This window comes from Lichenostomus cassidix, chromosome 2 (genome assembly GCF_008360975.1).
Source record: "Lichenostomus cassidix isolate B80296 chromosome 2, HeHo_3.0, whole genome shotgun sequence".
NCBI classification, from domain to species: domain Eukaryota; kingdom Metazoa; phylum Chordata; class Aves; order Passeriformes; family Meliphagidae; genus Lichenostomus; species Lichenostomus cassidix.
In genome coordinates this window covers 16350225-16370446 of record NC_139482.1, presented here as the reverse complement: position 1 = coordinate 16370446, position 20222 = coordinate 16350225, and the positions used below count along the sequence as shown (strand labels likewise).

Here is a 20222-nt window from a genome sequence, read left to right as displayed (position 1 = left end):
TGATGGTAATAATATCATCCCTTTTCACTTTAAGAGATAATAACAACAACAGAAATTGCGATTTTTAATTCCAGCTATATGCACTTAATCTTTCCCATGTTGCAGTGTACTAAATTGCCAGTTAGTACATAAAGACCACCAAAAGTAGTTGTAAAGTTGTCTCTACTCTTCGTCTTCTTCAGCTGTAATTTTTGCCCAAAACTCTGTTCCATTCAGGGAAGCACTCAGAAAGCAAGAAATTGAAAATGCAGCATCCATTAGCAAGAAGGAAAATTATGAAGAACTTCAAGATCCTAAGGAAAGTCCAACTGAAGTGAAGAGTGCCCTCCCTAGAACAGAAGAAGCAGATGTCATGGCAGAGGATGAATTATCTGCTGTGGAATTCCTTGAAGCACAACTGCAGCCAGCTCAAAATGATACAGTGGAAGAAGTGGCAAGTGAGGAGACTCAAGATGAAGCTGATGGTGTCACTGACAGCCAGTGCTCTGGGCACAGTGACACAGGGAATGTACAGGAACAACAGAAAACATCTACTGAAGAAGAGGCAGCTTCTGTGAAGCAGAACCCTGCAGTAGAAGAGTCTGGTGAAGATGAAGAACAGGACTCTTTGGAAGAGTTACCCAGCAAATCTGTCAAAATCTCAGCTGAACCTAGACCTCATCAAGAGCAAGATAATCAAGACACACACAGTGCAGATTGGCAAAATCAACAATCTGCTGTGGTCCAGCCCAGGACCGACAGGGATGCGGAAAGAAACCACCTAAAGCGTGAAGCAGGGATGCCTACAGGAGGTAAAGGAATTACAAGAAAAGAGTCACTAAGAAGAGGCTCATGGAAGCAAGCTGAGGCAGAAAAACAAGGTTCAGAAGACAAAGAGAAGGCAGCAGTGGTAATTCAGAGCAATTACCGGGGTTACAGAAGGAGGGGACAACTCAGAAAAGAAGGGAAACTACCTAGCAAAAGTCAAGAGAAAATAATAAAGGAGCCAACAGAAGAAATACACATTCAAAATAACAACCCCCAAACAACAAAAGGTAGGGAAAGCACCAGTACAGAGGCTGAAGACTCTAAGACACTGAAGGGAGACCCAGAGAAAGAGGCTTGTGATTTGGCAGCCTTTTCACGACAGGTAAGAAGCTTGTAAGCAACATATGTTGAGCATAATACTCTAAGCAATAACAGAATGGCAAAATTGTTTTACTGACTTCGATGGTACCAAGGTGTGGCTCTCTAAACAAGGAGATTTTGTAATGTGTGCTATATAAAAATGCATATTTTGATTTTCAAGAGAAAATAGCCCTTTCAGGAAGGAGGAAAAGACAAAGAGTGCTAGCAAAAATAAAGTTAATTGGATTTAAGTTTAATGCAGAAGTTTTGCCTTTGTTGAAATGTTTGTTTACCCATCAAGGTCCCTAACTCAGTAAACTTGTGAAATGTCCCTGTAAATGAAACTGAAATTTGCTGTGTCAATGTCAGGGACTCACACACATACAGAGAAGTATGCCTATAGCTGTAAAAGCAATCTTCCATTAGCAAGGCACCATCTGCTCACATATGTGAACCAATAGGAAGTATCTGTAGGACTTGACTGCAGTGTGGAGTTCCCTATGTGTCTTTTTTTCCCATCTTCATTTTTTTCCAGAGATGAGGAGGTAAATGTGGTAGGGGTGTACACTGCAGTAGGTGGAGCAATAACTTTTAAATTAATCCACTATTTCATCTTTGATTACCTTTGAACATGTGTACTTATTTCTATAATAATGTAAAAATGTATTTTTCAGATATCAAAATTATCTGAAGATTACTTAGCATTGCAGCAAAAACTGAACGAAATGATATTGTCCCATCAGCTGAGACCTGTGATGCTGTCCAAAGATAAGCAAGCTAATGGCCGGCTTTCTTCTCATGTTTGTCAGTCAGGTAATGTTTAACCTTACTGTTAGCAGAATTTTCATTTGTAAACAGGACTGACAAGAAGCTACTCCTGGTCATGTTTTTAAAGGCCAGGGAACTAGCAGATGAGTTAACTCTGGCTGCTCATATTACTCAGGCTGTGTATTTTTGTACTAAGCCTCATATCAGTGCGTGTCTGGAACAGTTTCAAGAGAAATATCCAAACCTGGTTGGGATTTATGTATTTACCTTTTTTCTTGGTATTTTGTTTCAGTGCTGCTTAGGATTGCTGAATGAATCTTTGTGAGACCTAGACACAGAATCTCTAGGAATATTTTTATTTGTTAAAAATTCCATATTGGCTCTTTTTAACTCATGTCACTCAACTGTGTGTGCTATTGGTAGGATATGCGACTATGCTTTAAAAACGAAACAGTTTTTTAGGTAATATGCCAAACTATTTACTAAAGTCTATCACATACATGCTGAGTAAATTTTTTGCTATCCACAAATGCAGCTGAGGTTATTCAAAACCTGTAACTCCTATCCATGTTGGTGGGTATGTCCTTAAAATTGCAAGTGAAGTTTTATTAATATTCAGTATCCCTGTAAGTCACACGCTTAAGAGGGCATGATCTCTAAAAATACACTCCAGATTTATTCCTATTCCAGTTAATATGGGCAGTGAAAGTTCCCAAAATGCAAGCATGCTTGGAGCAGCTTGGGTGGAAGTGGGAAGAGCACTGGGAGAATAAAGAGGACATGGGATTCTGAGCATGCAGATCATTAAGACCTGTGCCCCACCAACAGGACCACAAAGAACTGACTGAGCTGCTCAAGCCTCTTCTGTTGGAATAGACAGAACAGGGAATTTCCTCAGCCCATGTCCTGGGCTGCAGATGTGGAGGAAGATGAGGGCAGATGTGGCAGATAACTGGCTGTGTCTCCATCTCTGAGGCAGGGCTTGTGTGAGCCCACTGCACTGCCTCTGGGGAAGAGCTGGAATAAGATCTAGGACTGTCTCTTGCTGCCCAAAGCTAGCTGTGCTATTTTCATTATAACATTGGGGATTCAGTTGTCATGTGTGATGAAACTTCTTCCTGTTCCCATGACTACATTGAAAAGATTTTAAAAGTACTTCAGTCCCACTTTGGAGTCCTCTCAAATGGGCAGACTGCTAAAATGAGGGCTTGGTGTTTACTCCTCTAAGAGTAAATTGGCTGCTGGTAAGTAATCTATGTAGTTCAGCCTGTTTCAAAGACCAAAGTCTGCAAGAGAAAAGAAATCGGAAATGGAAAACTAAGTGCCATGATCTTTCATTAAAGACAGAGCAATGTTTGTGATTGTCATTAATGGGTTTGTACAGAGTTCTCTATTAGATACTGCTGATTTTTTGACAAGACAAACATGAGAAATTAAAAATGCATGCTTTGGAAAATAACTCTTCGTTCTAACACATTTTCTAGCAGAAGCTAGAGAAAAGAGGTAGGTAGAGGGAAAGGGAATAAATATACAAATCCCTGTTTTATCAGTTAAAGATCTCATCACTTGCATGAGTAAACCAGATGAAAATGTACCTGCCATGTGTAAAATGCAGTGAAGTCTACCCTTCACACTGCTATCAATTTAAGTAGCTTTACAGGAGACAAAGGCTTGCCAGGGTTTGTCACCTGTGAATCCAACCCTGCCTAAAGGGTCATCCTGCCTAAAAGTCACCCCTCCCTAAAGGCGTGACCAGTCAGCTACGTCACTTCCCTTTATCTCTGAAAATGTCGTGGTGCTGGAAAACCCTGTGGTGTCACAATGCAGAAGTTTTTCAGTGGTAAAGTGTGCTAAACAGTTCACTGAAAAACCTTTCTTGGTGTGGAATGTGAACTTTGTTTTTCTACACTTGAACATAATTCACATGACAGGAAAACTGTTTGTTTTCCAGCTATGACCAATGCATAAGGTAGTAAAGACAATATACTGCAGTAATTCCCCAGTTTGCCTTTAAGCCAGTTGGAAACCAGCTTTATCACTAAGCTGCATTGTCTAAAGTAGATGTTTATTATAGCAAACATGATTTAACTAGATGTAGAGAATATTTAAGTAACAAAATGCCTGTGTTCAGTACATTTAGGTTTGTACTGTCTAAAACATATGAGTTATCAACATTCTGGATATTGCACTTTCTTCCTACATGCAACATAGTAAAATAACTACAACCCAAAGATTTGAGGTAATGTACTGCTAAAGTGAAGCAGGTAGATGTGGTGATCCACTGCCTTACTAAAAGGGAGGAGTCCTCCTGTCTTCTTGCCTACATTATGTGTTACAGTCAGATTTTTACACACTCATTTACAGAAGGATATGCTTTTGCTGCAGCTTTCCCTCTATGCCTACTTTTCCTGTCCTAGTCTTATGAAGGCAGGGATTGTTGAGCTTTAGGTGTTCTTTAAATCATGTGGTATTCACCTATTTGTGATTACTTTGGTCATTTACATTTATTCACACTTTTTTCATCAGCTTCACTAGTTTTATATGTTGTTTTACAGCTATAGCATGTGAATTGTATTTTATAGCTAGATAGGAAATCTTGGCTACCTTTGTCTGTGGGTAGGTGGCCATTATGCAGCATGAGAACTTACCACTTCTTCTGATTAAAATATTTTATTAAATTGCTACCCATAGAAGGGAAGGAACTGAGGAACAGCTGATGGCATACTGTGATAAATGTTCACATTTTTAAAATGGTTTGTTTGTTTGTTTTTAATAAAAATGCAAAGCTTGCAGTTCAAAGAACATCTGAGCAAGAGGTTAAATTAATCTTAAATCCACAAGGTTAAGTTGTTCTTAAATAAATTTCTTTGTATTTATAAAATGCGTAAAGCAAGCTGCACAAGGCTCCTGGAATAAACAAAATTCCCTGTGGCTAGAATGTGAGTAGGTTATATTTGCTTGCTTACACACTTTCAGCCAAATGTAATGGCTGCACCCCAGAACTGCACCTTTGGACTGCTACAGAGCCTTAGGTTGCTGTGGTGCCAGAACAGATGTACAAGTAGATGCTGTCAAGATTTTTGAGATCAAAGGCTGAAGTGAGGAGAATTTGATCATTATGGAAGTAATTTTTTTCTTTTTTTTTTCCAGATGAATCATAGTGCCCATCCTTCTGCTTATTAAAGACAGTTCAAGTACAAACTCTCAGGAACAGAATTTTCTATCTTTAGAATGAAATTTACATAGTATGAGGAACCCCAGTGCAGCTGAGGACCTTTTCAGCTAAATGAGGCAATGAGACAGGCAGGGTTTTCATCCAGGATTCCTCCTGCTGTAGGCTGTCAAAGCACTATTAATGGAAGTTTAATGGGCAGACTTTGCAAGGAAAAGGGAGCCTGTGTAGCCCTGGGTGAGAGAGCAGTATTCACCAGCCAGACTTTCTTCTTTGCAAGTGAATGGTCAGCCAGGGAGCACTGAGGTGTGGGACTGGAGAAAAACAGGGTAGTCAGGCACTGCTGTCTGGTGGTTTCTGGCTACTGGAGTGGCCCTTTGGGCAACATACAGCCAGGATGTAGAAGATCTTTGTGGGGAGTTGCTCAGATCCATGGCAGAGCATAAGAGCTGGGAGGTCATGGAAGTGGAGTACAGACATTTTCCTTAAATATCCTCTCTTAAAAAGAAGTAATCCCAGGTTACCAGACTCTGAGAAGTGAGAGGTGCTGGAGAGAGTCCAGAGAAGGGCAACAAAGCTGGTGAAGGGTCTGCAGCACAAGTCCAACAGGGAGCAGCTGAGGGAGCTGGGGGTGTTTAGCCTGGAGAAAAGGAGACTCAGGGGTGATTTTATTGCTCTCTACAGCTGCCTGAAAGAAGGCTACAGCCAGGTGGGGGTTGGCCCCTTCTCCCAGGCAGCCAGTGACAGGATGAGAGGACATGGCCTCAAGCTGCACCAGGGGAGGTTCAGGTTGGACGTCAGGAGGAATTTCTTCACTGAAAGGGTGGTTAAGCACTGGAATGGACTTCCCAGGGTAGTGGTAGAGTCACCATCCTTGGAGATGTTAAGAAACACCTGGACATGGCACTTTGGGCCATGGTCTATCTGGCAAGGTGGTCAAAGGCTGGACTGGATGATCTTGGAGGTCTTTTCCAATGTGTATGATTCTGTAATTCTGTATTAGTGTTGGCCGAGACTGAAACTGCTTTCCTCAGTGGGGCTGTGGGACTTAGGTGTCAGAGATCAAACACTCTCAACTTCTGCTGTACACAAAGTTCTCAGTCTCTTGCAGTTTCTACTTCTAGGTCTGTGCCAGAGTAATCCCTCTGTTTTTTCCAGATTGCTAAGAATTTGCAGCCATCAGCCATAATTTCCAAATCTGGCTGTATTAAGCATCCCATGAATTAAAAATACCTAAAAATTACTAACCAGAATGTTGAAGAGCAGTGCTTTTCTCTATGCAAATTCTGAACTTGAGTAGTTACATCCTCATGCTGTGTACAATTAGAACAGTAAAAAGGTATGCAGATAAATGATGTAAGCAGTAATACCTGTTAGCTTCTCATTATCAAGTCCTGGAATTCCAGTTGATGTATTTCCATTTTTTTTTCTGATTACTTTCAGATCTCCACAAACCCCATGCAATTATTGCTTTTCCTCTTGTTTTCCTTCCTGCTTAATTCCAAGCCTGGCTTTATATTTCTGCCTCCATAAAATGTGGAATAACTCTAAATCAAACATGTAACATTTCACTTAAATCACATGAAGATGGCCTTGTCTGTTTCTCCAGGCAGCCTAATAAATAGAGGCCTTTCATCCTTTAGATGTTTATCACAGCTGTAACCACACTATTTCTCCAGTCTTTAGTATAAAATCTGTTGTAAGTCATAGTTAATTTACATTAGACTCCACAGATGTTGATTCCTCTAGATTGCTGTCTTCCAAGCTTATCATTGTATGTTGGAATGTGCAGACACAGTTCAACCTAAAGGGCTGTTGATACTGACTCATCTTTATTCAAGCATTTCTTCCTCATCCTTGAATGTTTCAAGCACATGCAGCTCTCCTCAGTTCCTGTAGTTTGTGGTGGTGTTCAAGATACACATATATATCGTATACACGTTTCAGCATATTTGGAGCTTTCAGTGAGGGCTGAGAATGAAAGTATTAATATGTTGTACAACTGAGTGTGTGTGCAACTTAGGTAGGAACCTTTGTGGCAGTGCTAAATGAGCTAGCTGAGATACTGACAGGAATAAAGAATTTTTCTTAGAGTTAGTAAACCTGCTTTAATGTTATCTGGCAGCTACACTGTTCACATGCCTTTCCTGACCCTTAACTTTGTATTTCATTCATTCCCAGGAAAACAACTTTAACTTTTATTATCATCACTAGATCAAATGTATGCTTTGACAGTCTGGGCAGGAGGGAGATTTAACTTCCTGGGGATGTTTTAAGGCATGGCTGACATTCACTGTCAAAAACAAAGCACCTAGGTAATGAGAGGAAAATCTCTTTTTTTTTTTTCTTTCTTTTTTTTTTTTCTTTTTTTTTTTTTTTTTTTTTTTTGTTACTAACCAAGTACTGTCTGGATACACTTGGGAAGTCTGAGGAGGAAAATCCCCCTGTTTCAACCTGTTATTCAGTGTCTTCCCAGTTTCTCCTACACATTGCTCCCAAGGCGTGTGTCCCAGCACAGACAGCACCTCTTCAGGTAGATGCAGCAGCAAGGTGTGGGCTAGCTGCAGGGGTGGGAGTCTAAGCAAGTCCTCTGGTCCAGCTCCTTAGCTCTGCTAATGACTAACTAGGATGTAATGTCAAGCAATGGGTCTTGGTTTATGCATCTCATTTACCCTTCTAGTAGGATAGGGATGATAGCACCAGCCTGGCACTTCCCAAGTTCTTCGACAGCTGCTGTCTGAATGGATTTTGTACCAGTGTTATAAAATATCTATTTAAATGCCTGTTAGGAGAGAAACATCAGTTTTCCTTTTGCATATAAAGCACACAGCCAGATCTTGCTAGAGATACATGAAGTCTTAAGAAAAAATAAGGTACAAGATACTTTACTATGGAGAGACTGGACTTCAATAAAAACCTTTTCTTTGTAATGGAATACAGAAGCAACATAATTGCCCTGTTAATAAATGAATTATTTCACTCCTCCTTTCTGCTTCATTGCCTGCTGCAGAAAGGTATAGTCCATCTGGAAAACAAGCACATCAAACTCACTATTTGTCAAACTTGTGTATTTAAATTGCATTCCCAACCTTTACTTTGACTTGGTAAATTATTTCTGTATTTATCAGAAACTAATAAAAAAAGCAAATTTTACTTGGTGTTATCCAATACAACTTACTACCACATCTGCTGAATTTCAGTTGCAGTGAACACACAAATCTACGTGCAAAAGGAAATCACAGTTTCATTTTCTGGTGAAACAAATAAAGTAAAACCTTAATGTGTCATTTGGAGGCAAAACTCAGAAATGCATTTTCAGCCCTATATTTAATAAGGAAGAGTGGAGGTCCAAGCTTAGAAGGCTACCTGCCCCAACATAGTGTTCCTATCCACTCAATTCTTCTGCACAGCTTATACATTTGTACAACACAAGAGCTGAGATAAAAAGCTTTTTTCTACTGAAACCTTTATCATTGCCAAAATGGTATTTTTTGAATGTAAAAAGCAGTCTTCTTTGCAGAGCACACACACAAGAAGTATACAAGTAATTTCAGTTGGAATAATTGTATCTAGAATATAATAATGCTTTATCTGTTTGACATTGATGAATTAAATAATGTAACAGCATACACAGTGATGAATTCTTAGTGGACAATAAAAAATCTTTAGGCATTATGAGAGCCTTTTCATTGGGATTTACCTAGAGCCCCCAAATTGGCTTCATTTCTTTTTTCAGACTTTCATGCAGTCATGGTCTTTGACAAAATTTTTGAAAATGTCCTACAGACTGGGCGTTAGGTGTTTCTTTTCAACAGCACTGAATTTTAAGGGATATTTTTAGGGTAGTGTTTCCACTTTGGACCCCTGTTGTGTTTAAAAATAAAATAGGGAAGATATGCCTTTTCTCTCTCACAAATGGAAAGTCAGATAATCCAGGTTGCCCATTTGAAATGCAGCAAGGTAGCAATGGCCTGTATTAAGAGCACAATCAAGCCTGCTATACCTATTGATATCAGGGTATGTCAGTTATATTTAATACAGGTTACTGAAATTAATTTATTGCATCTAAAAATTCATTGTTTAACATGAATTATCTGTAACCTGGCTGAGGAAAACACCATTGTTCTCTTAACTGCAAAATGTTACAAAGATACTTGTTCATTCATTACAGAAGAAGCAGTCTGCATTTCAGATAAGAAACTAAAACAATAAATGTAATCATTATCCAACTACAATTTAAATTAACATTATTCATTCTGGCTCCTCTGTATATCCATGACCTTTACAAGCCTTTATTTATCACACATAACTAAAAACTTAAACAGCTAATTTTGCAGGAGTCAACACTGATGTATTACTGATCATTTCTCATTTTAAATGATTGTGCTACCTGCTTAATTAAAAAGATGTCTGCTGTATGTGGGAGTTTTTATTTTTATCATGTAAAAGGGTTTCTGATGGTCATAGGGAAACAAAATACATTCTTCCTTTTAGGACTCCTCAATCACATGTCAAACACATCTGGGTATGGAGTTAAAGTCTCTTCTTGTGAAAGGATTATATTAGCGGAACATACTTTAGTAATTTGCTGGGACCTAGATCCCCATTCCAGCCTCACACTATATTCATTTATGAACAAGGAGATGTTTTTTCTCATGGACTGTCCTTGGTATATGTGATGGGACAAGGACAAGATTAAACCTCACTGGATAATGCAATATACCTTACACATTCGGTTCATTGTGCCTCAACCTTGTGCTCTGTGTGACTTCATTCCCCACCCTGCGTGTCCCTATGACGCATCTCTATCGTTGGTGTTCTGCTGCTGTGCAACCCTGTTCTCCATCATCATGAAGGAATTGCTTCCTTCCCATTAACTTTTCCTATAGCTGAAGCTGAAGGGAAGGAGGCCATGCTCACCAAGCTGTACCTTTGTGCTCCCTTGTCCCTCCAGGGTCAGTTCTGTGGTCTCCAAGAACAGGGATTAGGAACCCTGCACTCTATGTTGTCTCTGTGACAAACAGCCTATGAACCCAAGCAGACCTGTATCTTAGCAGTGTCAGAATTGCATATAGATTTTTAACAAGGAAATACTCAAGATATTTTTCTAATTCCCTATGTGCCAACCAGTGTAATCTGCAAGTCAGCGTCTAAACTCTGAACTGGGAGACTCCCAGAGGAAGCAGTTCTATTTTGTGTTAAAATCTTGATTTCATTTCTATTAGAGTGAAAGCATTTTTCACATGTTTGCAGAAAGTTTTTGTAGAAATGGAGATCAGGATTCAAGTACACTATCTCAGACTACATTGGATGCGATGGACATGCTGTGTTGCCCAGCGGTACATGATTTGGCTTGAAATAAAAAGCTTCAGCAGGAGACCTTAAGGAAAAGCTTCACTATGATAATGTAGAGGACCAATCTCTGAAACAGAGGCCTTACAGATTTACTTTATTCTGAAAAAAACCATCATCACTGCCACACACGTCCCCATTACAAGACAGTAGCCTCACAGTAGCCATTACCCTTCAGAGCCCTTTTCTGAACGTGGAGCATCAGCCCTTTTCAGAAGAAGAGGACTGGGCCAGGCAGACCTTCAGGCTGTTCCAGCCTGGCATTTGTTATGTGGCATTTGTCCCTGTGGGCAGTCAGGACTCGAATGGATAAACCCATTTTCTGCTGATGAAAATGTCCAAACCAGTTTCTTTCTTGAGTTACGGCAAGCAGTAAAAGTGGCTATGTGGAATTTTTTCTCTCTTTGGTGAAATTCTCTCCTGTTTTTCCAAAAGCCTTCCATTCTGTGAAGAAATAACCACTGCTATCTTCTGCTATTTTACAGTTGTGGCCAAAGTAGAAGACTCTCGCCCAATGCAGAGACCCCCAAGAAGGCCACGGAAGCCCAAGACATTAAATAATCCAGAAGACTCCACCTACTACACTCTAATACATGTGAGTTTAGGAAGCTTTGTGAGCTAAAACTGTCAGATAATTCCCATCTAAACTGTCTTTTCTAATTACCCAATTCCCATTTTTTGTTTTCTAATACAGCATAAAACCTGTGTCCTGCTGAAAGGAGGCAGGCCACAAACTTCACATTTCAAACAAGACTTGAAATTGAAGTACAGAGTTACCCAGGCAGACCAGTGTTTACTTTTGTACCTAAACATACGTACTTTGATTATATGCATAAGCAGCATTTGCATTTTCAATACCCAAATCAAGCACCCTGTCTCCATAGTTTCTTTGTAAGTCACAGGAGAGAACCAGGAGAGTCACAGGTTTGTTTGGAGCTATTTTGAGCATCTAAATTAGTGCTTGATCTTGCAGAGAGAGCAAATACTAAAATAAGCTGTATTAGTATGCACACTGTAACTTCCTTTACAAATGTGTCAGATTGTGATTATGAAGGCATTGGCAAATACCAACAGCTCAGGAGACTAATGGATTTGAGTGTCTCTATATATAGCCTTTGGTCCAAGTTCAGATACTGAGTGCTGCTTTCCCCTCTTGACTTCAGTGCCCTTAAATATAGGAAAAAAAGGCAAGAAAGTAAGCAGAAAGAGTGAAAATATAAAAGCAGCTCAGAAAGCACTTCCAACAAAAAAAGCAATTAAACTGATTTGCTCGAGGTGCCTGTATCTTAGTGACCTATTTTAACAGCCGGTGAGAACCCAGCTAATAAACTAACCATAGCAATTGCTTCTCCTTTCAACAGAAGGTGTCACCAGGGCCTTCAGGGACAGTTGTGTCTGGCATACCAAAAAAAGACAAATACAGCTATGTTTTATTCTGGAGCTTTGAAATAACACAGCTTTGGAATGGGGATATTCTGAAAAGAAATTGCACTCTTAAAAATAAATTTGCGTGTAAGAATAAAATTTGTTTTGTGAAAGCAAGATTGGTGAGATAAAGGACTGAAATGAAAAGCATGACACAAAACCTGTATTAGAGAATTTCTGAGGAGAAGGTTAATTCTGCAGTAAATGTCTATTTAGAAAGCTAAGACTATAGAGTCAGGAATATAGTATTTTCTGAGAGCAAATTTGTTACACAGCCAGCTCCGTATCAGAAAACAGCCATGACATCAGTGCAAACAAAAACTGCAGCAATGCCAGGAAATTTTTAATCCATTTTTAGCAGCAGCTTTTCAAGAGATTAATCAATATTACTTTTAACGAGCTGTATTTTCAAGAAGGTGTGAAAAAGAGAAGCCTGTCTTCCTGACATGAAGTTCGCTAGTCAGGGAAAGGTTCACTGTGAATATCTATACACTGAAGCTTAGAAAGGAGACCTACTAGTTCTTAAATTCTTAGACCTTGGGTAAGTCATTAAGCTCTAACTTTAGATGGTAGTCAGCTTTAGAGGGCAGTCAGCTTTCCCAGCTATTGCGGATTTTCTACCTTATTAAAAATCTCTGTGACCTTCAGGCATTCACAGATTATTATCAAGCCCAGATCACATGAAAGTGAAGAAACACAATATGAGTGCATTTTTTACAAAAAATTCTCTGTCTTCTGCTAAATCAGGTATTTCTCTCAGGTCATGCTACAGACATTAATTAGACACCTTACATTCTCACTCATCTCCTTGCATATCAAATGACCTGAAGGGGTATACAGGTATAAATGAAGCCTGACAATAGCCCATTGTTCATATAAGGCACTAGAATTTTGTTTTGGGGTATATTTCTTTAAATCAGCCTATCATTTTGGAATTATATGTCATGTTCATTTGCCTGCATACTGAAGTCCATCAGGATTTCTGATTTACAGTGACTTTACAGACACTAATTCTAATAAGTTTTCACTCATTTGCAAGAAACACAATTAAGACCAAAAGGTAACTTAAAAAGACTGCCTTTGAAGTGTGATGTGTTAGGTGTTGCAACATAGCATTGTTTTGGCTGTAGGGATAGAACTCTATTAGAGATAAGAAATTATTCACATTCCCTATGAATCTTCTCTCCTCTGCATTTTTAGAAACCTTGTATCCTAAAGGTTCTTGTGCCATCTAGTATACTGTTTTTAAATGGGGTCTTTGTCCATTTTATTCTAGTAAAACCTGTGTCAAGGCTACGTTGGCATTAATGAGAATAGGATTATGCCTCCTACCACTCCATTGTTTCTATTCATGGAAATTCTCATGGCATCACAGTAAATTTGCCTCAGTGAGATAGTGTTGTAAACTTCATTAAAACAGCTATAGCTGTTTGAAAGTTTTAGATCCCCTTTTTCTGTTCTGATCATCATTACTTTGGCTTTTTTTCACAGTATGGCAACAAATTTGGGAGCAACAATGCTAATCTCATTCTCAGTCTCAAAGGTTCTTAAAAGAGATTTTTCTGGGACAATTGTTCATTCTCTATAATTTCTTTTAATGGAAAATATACAACACTCTCCCACCTAACACTGATCAATTGTATGTTTGCATAAGCTTTCCTTTTAGCATTTTTAATTACTTTGTATTTTCTTAGAAATCAATACAAGATGAAAAACGGAAACCAAGAAAAGAAAGGTAATTTTTTTCATTATCTCACTATTGTTGTTCTAGTACTCTAGAATAGTTTTCAGCTGTATTTCAACCAGGAGAATAAAGCATTGAAAAAAGAACGGTAATTTGGTGATTCACAAGGGGACTTGTATGCAAAGTTAAAATATGCAATTTTCATCGACTAAAATCCATTACAGAATTCAGTCATTCAGTTTTCCTAAAACATGGCACTTTACCATGGTAACACAAGCATTATAATAAGTTAAGATAAGGTCCACATCAAAGATAGTTCTGACACAGAAAATAATTGAAGGTGCTTAAAATTCTAGTCAAAGCAAATGGGCAATCAGCTTGTTGTTTGTTAGCAAAAATACAAAGACTGTCAAAATTTTCTCCTAAAAATATTTGAGTGTTTGGAAATAGATAATAAAAAATTTTAAAAAATAAATATTAATAACAGCTAAAGAAGAGTAGCCCTTGAAATTTGAACCACAAGTGTTTTCTTCACAGTATAACTAACCTATTTTGATGGATCTCTGCTGAAAAGAAGGAAGCAATAGGTATATACTGCCCTTCTGTATGTTAGATCCTTAAGTGTGCTGTAGACCTGGTTCACAGCTCCTGACATACATCATAGCTTTATTTTATTTGTGTTTCTAAACCGAGGCTTTTTTGCTGCCCCCTCGGTGGCACTGCTGTGGCACCATGTGAGAAGGCGATGGCAGCCTGCTCACAGACACCAGATGAATGGGCTCTCTGCACTATCCTCAGCTGAGGCTGCACAATACAAACTCTGTAGCTAAAATATGTATCTTAAAGGATGTGGCATGGCATTACATCTTTATAAAATGTGCTCACAGCACCGAGCTTCATTCAACCACTGTTTAAATTGCACTTGATTATGCCGCAGCTTAAAGGATTGACCTTATGTCCATGTCCCCCGTGTTTGGTCTCTTTCAGGTTTTTTTCTGATGTCATTTGGGTCCTGAAAAGAATTCACACCTATTGACTCTAGTCTAGGGAACAAAAAAACCGAAAAGACAACACAGCAAAATCTAGTGTTTTCTCTCATTGGCTTCAGTTAGGTTTTGCTCATCTTAAATCTAGTTAACCAGTTCCCTGACTGCATCTTCTTTCGTGGGCTGCCTCTGTGTTAGTGGAACATAGCAAGTGAAATCAATTAATTGCTTCCAGTTTCTACCAATGTGAGGACTGAATTCTGAATTTCTGTCTTCAGTTTCTTTTTAGGATATTATTGTTTTCCTTAGCTATTCTAAACTGGATGTTGGGACTGATTTTTTTTTCTGTATATATAATACCCTGGATAGCATTCACCTAACAAAATAAGACATATATGCATTATTGACACCCATATCTGAACTAGTTGCTTTAGACTCTCTTCTTGTACTCAGAGAAAAAAATAGTCATCTTTATGAAAATTACTCATCTCTTGCTCAAAAAGATAACTAAAATAGGCCAGATGAATTATAGCATAAAAATGCCTCTCGACTGAGTCTAATGGCAAACCCAAACAATTTCAGTCATCTGTGTCTCCTTTATGAATATATAAAAGTATTTAGCATTTCAAAATTCTCAATATCTACACTGTACAGCAGTCACACTTCAGAGACTGATTTTTTGTGCCTATATATATTTTTCCTTCGATCCTCAACACATAAACAGAACTAATAATGATATTCAGTTGCCTTGGGTTTGTATGTTGAAAATAATATGGAAAAGTCAAACTGTTAACTTACTGTTCTTATTTATTGACAGCCTAAGCAAAGTGCTAGATATAGATCTCTACTACCAAGAAATTTCATCTTCTGACTCCACCTCCAAGGACAGCAGTACTACCACAAGAAGGAAGAGACACCCAATTGAGCGCAGGACTTCCATTTTAAGAGCTACTGAGCGGTAATTCATCCAAAATAGTAATAGGGAAAAAATTGTATATCCTTGTGGAGATATTTTAAAGACTATTAAAAAGAAAAGAAATGCACTTTCAAATTAGACATAAATCTATTATTTTAGTCATAGAATTTTGTCAAATTAACTTGTAAAACATATGGCTGAAAATTTCCCATCTTAAAATGGAAATATATTAAATATTCTCCATGCAGGAGAGATAAATACCAGTGTGACTGGTGTTCAGCCTACCTGCTAGATAAATACCAGTGTGACTGGTGTTCAGCCTACCTGCTACTGTTTGGTTTCCCAAGGGCCAAATGGACAGACATGCTGCATCTCTGACCCAAAATAAAATTAAACTGAAGCAGAACCTAAAAATTGTATTTCTGATTAGTTAGGTTTTAAATAGGGTGGATGTGTGGCAGACTTTCTGCATGTTTTCTGCAGGTAAGAGTCCAGCTTGACTGGCTCCTTCTCCTGCTGTCCTGTAGCAGCACAGGTGCCTGTAGCCTGTGTGCACCTTGCCGAGGGGACAGCCAGGAGACAAACCCTAAAGGGAGAGTTTGCCAGACCTCCTCTCTTCCCACATAGACTTCATAGAGGGTGACCTCTACCAAGCTAAGGAAATTCACATTCTCACTCTTGCCAGTGCACCCACACACACTGCATATGCAAACTCACGTCTATATATCTTAATATATTTCTATCTTCTTGCATGCTCCTAAATGTAAAAAAAGCTTGGAAAACTAACTAGGTCAAAGTCTTAACGGAAACACTAATCCTGAGATGACCACTGAATTTGAAAATGTATCTGTAGTAACAGAGAAAAGGTCTGTAGAACATTTAGAATGTAGAATATTTTGTGCCCGTTACGTATTTCATTTCTGGCCTTTGTTCATGTAGGATCTAAATAAGTTTCAGGAAAGTGTTGTGAAGATGTGCAATTGAAAAGAATAATATGAGGGAATTACCATGTAGTTTACAACCATTAGAAAATGTTGCATTTCTAAGGTGGTTAATTACACCAAATCTGTCACCCTGAGGTCTGGTTTAGGTGAATGAATGTTTTACTACTGACCTTACTAAAAGGAATTTCTCACCCTTTCCTGTGTGCTGCTCTGATTGCAGCCTAAGTAGGCACAGTGAAACAAAAGATGTGTAACTTTTAAATCAACACTGTTACCTCAGAGGGCAGATGAATGCAATTAATTAACATTTCTGCACTTCAGTATATCTTGAGTAGAGTTACCAGGATGTACAGACTGTACAGCCATTTCAATCTACAGAAGTGAAGCACTGAATATGTTTTATTTGGCAGTTTACCTTCAACATTGGTGTAGGACCAGTGGTGGGGACACCTTTAGTGTAGAATACTAAAAATTTCTGTAATTATTTCAGAGTAATTTACTTTTTAAATAATTGTCTTTTATTTTTAATCTTGCTCCATGGTAACAGCTGATGCCACATCACCCTTCCAGCCTGTAAGAGGTGGCATCCAAAGCACATCTTGCCATCTGAAAATAAAATAAAATTAGATGGACACTTAAAGTGAGCTCCACAGGCAGGTTAAATACAGAGCAAACAAATTTATGCCAACTGAAAATCTGGTGCAGTAACCATCAGGCAAATGCTACTGCAAAGCATCCCCATGCTCTCAACGTTTTTATGTCCTTTTATTATGTCCCCTTCATAGAAGAACATGCTGTTCTTCTGTGTTCATCTGCTTCTAGCATATAATGTGTTTGTTCCAAGGTGCCTGTTTTGTGCAGCACAGGAAGAGGCCTAGCAAAGTCAGCTGATTTTTTTTCTTTCTCCTTTTATTTTTCTCCCACAAGGGTGGAGGTTAAGCAGTCGATTAGGAGTGTTTGCCAAGGTAAATGTTTTGACTTTAATTTCTAAAACACTTCTCTGCTTAATGCCTAGGTCGAGGGTGGCAGAAAGACCCCTGGAAGAGAGTAAAGCCGAAGATAATCCCTATGACTACAGACGACTGCTGCGGAAGACCTCACAGCGCCGGCGCCTTATCCAGCAGTTCTAGCTGCTGTGCTGTTCCTGCTGCCATTTGGCTTTTATTAGCATAATTTTTTTTATCATTTTATACCATGTGTTTCCTTTTTTTTTTTTAATCTTCGGTGTTTCAAGTTTACGTGTGTGTTCATGTGAATATGAATTGCTGTGGTTTACAGCCCAACAGCATTGCAAAGGGACACTGTCAGTCACATATAATATTCTTCCCTAATATAAAAATCAGCTTTCTTTTGTGTACCACTGCTACATCCTAAAACTATTAGACATTAAACAGCTTAAATCTAGGTTGCTTTCCTCAGTGCATATTTTTTTAACTTCATCAGTCTCATCCAATCAAAATAATGATTTACTTTATAGTTCCCTAGTTAAGCTTTCAGATTCCCATATGCACCTTCAGAAAACTTTAGTTATTGTTTCTAATAAATTGTTTTACAGAAAAAAAAATGGCAAGAGCACCATGGGGGAATTTCTCATTTTAGTTTTACAATGCCTAAATTTTGGGATGACCTGTTTGTGGCAAGTGTCCCTCTAGTGAAAATGAATATAAAGGATCAATTGGATAGCATACTATGGCAGTTTATTTCATTATTGACTTTACTGTAAAGCTAGTAGCCAGTTTTAAAGGTCAATATTGTGTGTATAATCTTTATGTTGGAGATGTCCATTTATGGGAAGTATATCCAGCCCTCTCCTCTGCCTCTGAGCTTTGTGACTAAGTGATGAACTTTTAAATCATGTTTGCTTTGTTCTCATTTGCATTAGATTTTTAGGAATCTTAATCTCTGGGGTAGCAAGAAAGGAATAGAAATACACTCTCAGGTTGATTGCTGCCGAAATGTAATGATCATTCTTAATCAGTTCCACTAAAAATTAAATGAAAATAAAAGCAATAGCCACAGTGTTCAAATTTCCCCAATTCCTTATTCAAAAGACCTTATTTCACAGAAACCACACAGATAATTGCAGCGCTTCCATTCAAGATTCATAATTGCATGTTCCCAGCTGCAAAGCAAGAGAAGGCAAATTTCACCATGCCAGCATAAAGGCCTGATCCTACTCCATTCCTTAGCTCTCCTAAACGTGACAATTGGCGGCAGCAGTCAGCCACAGGGGCTGGGTTTTGTCCATTCCCCATGCACATTTGGCCTTTTCCCCAGAGACAGATAACCATTGCTTCCTGATCTGTAACTAGTTACAAGCCTGTGCAACAGATTAAAATTTGCTGCAATGTAAAATTTGCTATAAATTGTTAAAATTTTTAAATCCGTTCCAAAGTTGCTTTGTCACGTGTTATTAAAACAGTAAAGTAAATAAAAATGCACCAAGCAGCGATACGGTTGATTGTGTCTGAATTACACCCAGAACCGACAAAACATTGTGGACTGGGGCATGAGCAAGCAAGGCAGGGAAGGGCTCACAGCAGCCTCTGGTCGTGGAAAGCTGGGGTTTTTGTCTACGTGCAAGCCAGCGTGATGCGGCAACCAGAGCAGACTGTAATTTCACATGAAGAGGTGCCTAGACTGGTTTTCTTTTGCTTTCCCACCACAGCAGTGTTTTAAACGTTGAGTTTAAAGTTTAAAGCATTGTGTTATTTCTGTGAGGTCCCATGGTGGGACAGTCCTCGTAACCATGCAAGTGCCTGCAGAAAGCAGAGATGCCCGGGGCCGAACACAGCGCGGCCTGGCTGTGAAGAGCGTGGGGGCTCTGCGTGACCAGCGCTCTCGGCAGAGCCACATCCTGACCTGCTGTGGTCCTGCCTCCCTTCAAGGCCAGGGCTGGAAATCCCTCCTGTGCCAGAGGAGAGGCAGCCGCGGCAGGGAAAGGCTCTGTGCTCCCGCCGAGACCCGGCTGGGTGGAAGAGGGATGGGTTCGGCTGCCTTCAGAAATGACATCGTGAAGGGAACGGGAACAGTTGTTTTCGTGCTCTTCCCGTCTGGCCTCTGGGCCCTCTGCCTCCCCCGGGCTGGAGCGAGGATGGTGCTCGGAATGGTCTCGGAATGTTGCGGGAAGCCCCCGGCAGTGCCCCGGCGTTCCAGGGACACTCGGGCTCAGCCGTGCCGTCGCGCAAGGCTCCTCCCGCAGGTCCGTGGGAGCCGGGAGCCCCTGCCCGCCCGGGAGCCGGAGGGACAGCGGGAGCCCAGCCCCGTGCTGGCCCCTCCACCCGCGCCTTATCCGCAGCGGCCCGGCCCGACGGGGCGCCCGCCGGTGGCTCTGGGCCGGGCCGATGGGACGGCTGGGGCTCAGGAGGGCTGTCTCTTCCCCACCCCGGGACTGCCCTGCTGCTCGCCGCCGGCGGCACGGGCTATCCCGGGCTGTCCCGGCCTCGGCGCCGCCGCCCAGGAGCGCCCTGCGCGCACTTGCGGGGGTGCCCCGGTGCAAGAACAGGAGGGGGCTGGGGGGATTTCCCGTCACTTCGCATCTTAAAGGATTGATGCTTTTCCCCGTAGTTCCAACCTTCCCCTCGGGGTACCAGGCTGGACCACCACGGCCACCCGCGCCAAGACCAGGAAAACTACCTTTCCACTCCGCTCAGCGCTCGGCGGCACCGGAGGACTCGGCCCTCTCCTCCCGCCCCGCCGGGCTGCGGCCGCAAGGACCGTCGGCGGGGTGAAGACGGCACAAGCCACCTCGCTCGCCTTCGCCCCCCCAGGCAGCTGCAGCCCCGGCGCAAGCAGCCCCTATAGCTCGGGTCTGCTCAGAGCACCATCGTCCTCCCACCGCCGCCCCTCGATCCTCCGATGCACGGTG

The 20222-nt window shown here is 40.4% G+C and overlaps 1 protein-coding gene across 1 annotated transcript in view; it reads left to right on the top strand.

Moving 5' to 3' along the window:
* MYO3A (myosin IIIA) overlaps nt 1–18809 on the top strand; it is a 113481-nt gene extending 94672 nt beyond the window's left edge. The window contains exons 30-35 of the mRNA XM_085050485.1: nt 217–1129; nt 1782–1920; nt 10885–10994; nt 13519–13559; nt 15312–15452; nt 17370–18809. Coding sequence (XP_084906611.1) covers nt 217–1129; nt 1782–1920; nt 10885–10994; nt 13519–13559; nt 15312–15452; nt 17370–17484 — 1459 coding nt within the window. The 3' untranslated portion in view covers nt 17485–18809. The remainder of the gene's footprint in view (nt 1–216; nt 1130–1781; nt 1921–10884; nt 10995–13518; nt 13560–15311; nt 15453–17369) is intronic.
* Nucleotides 18810–20222: the final 1413 nt, after the last annotated feature.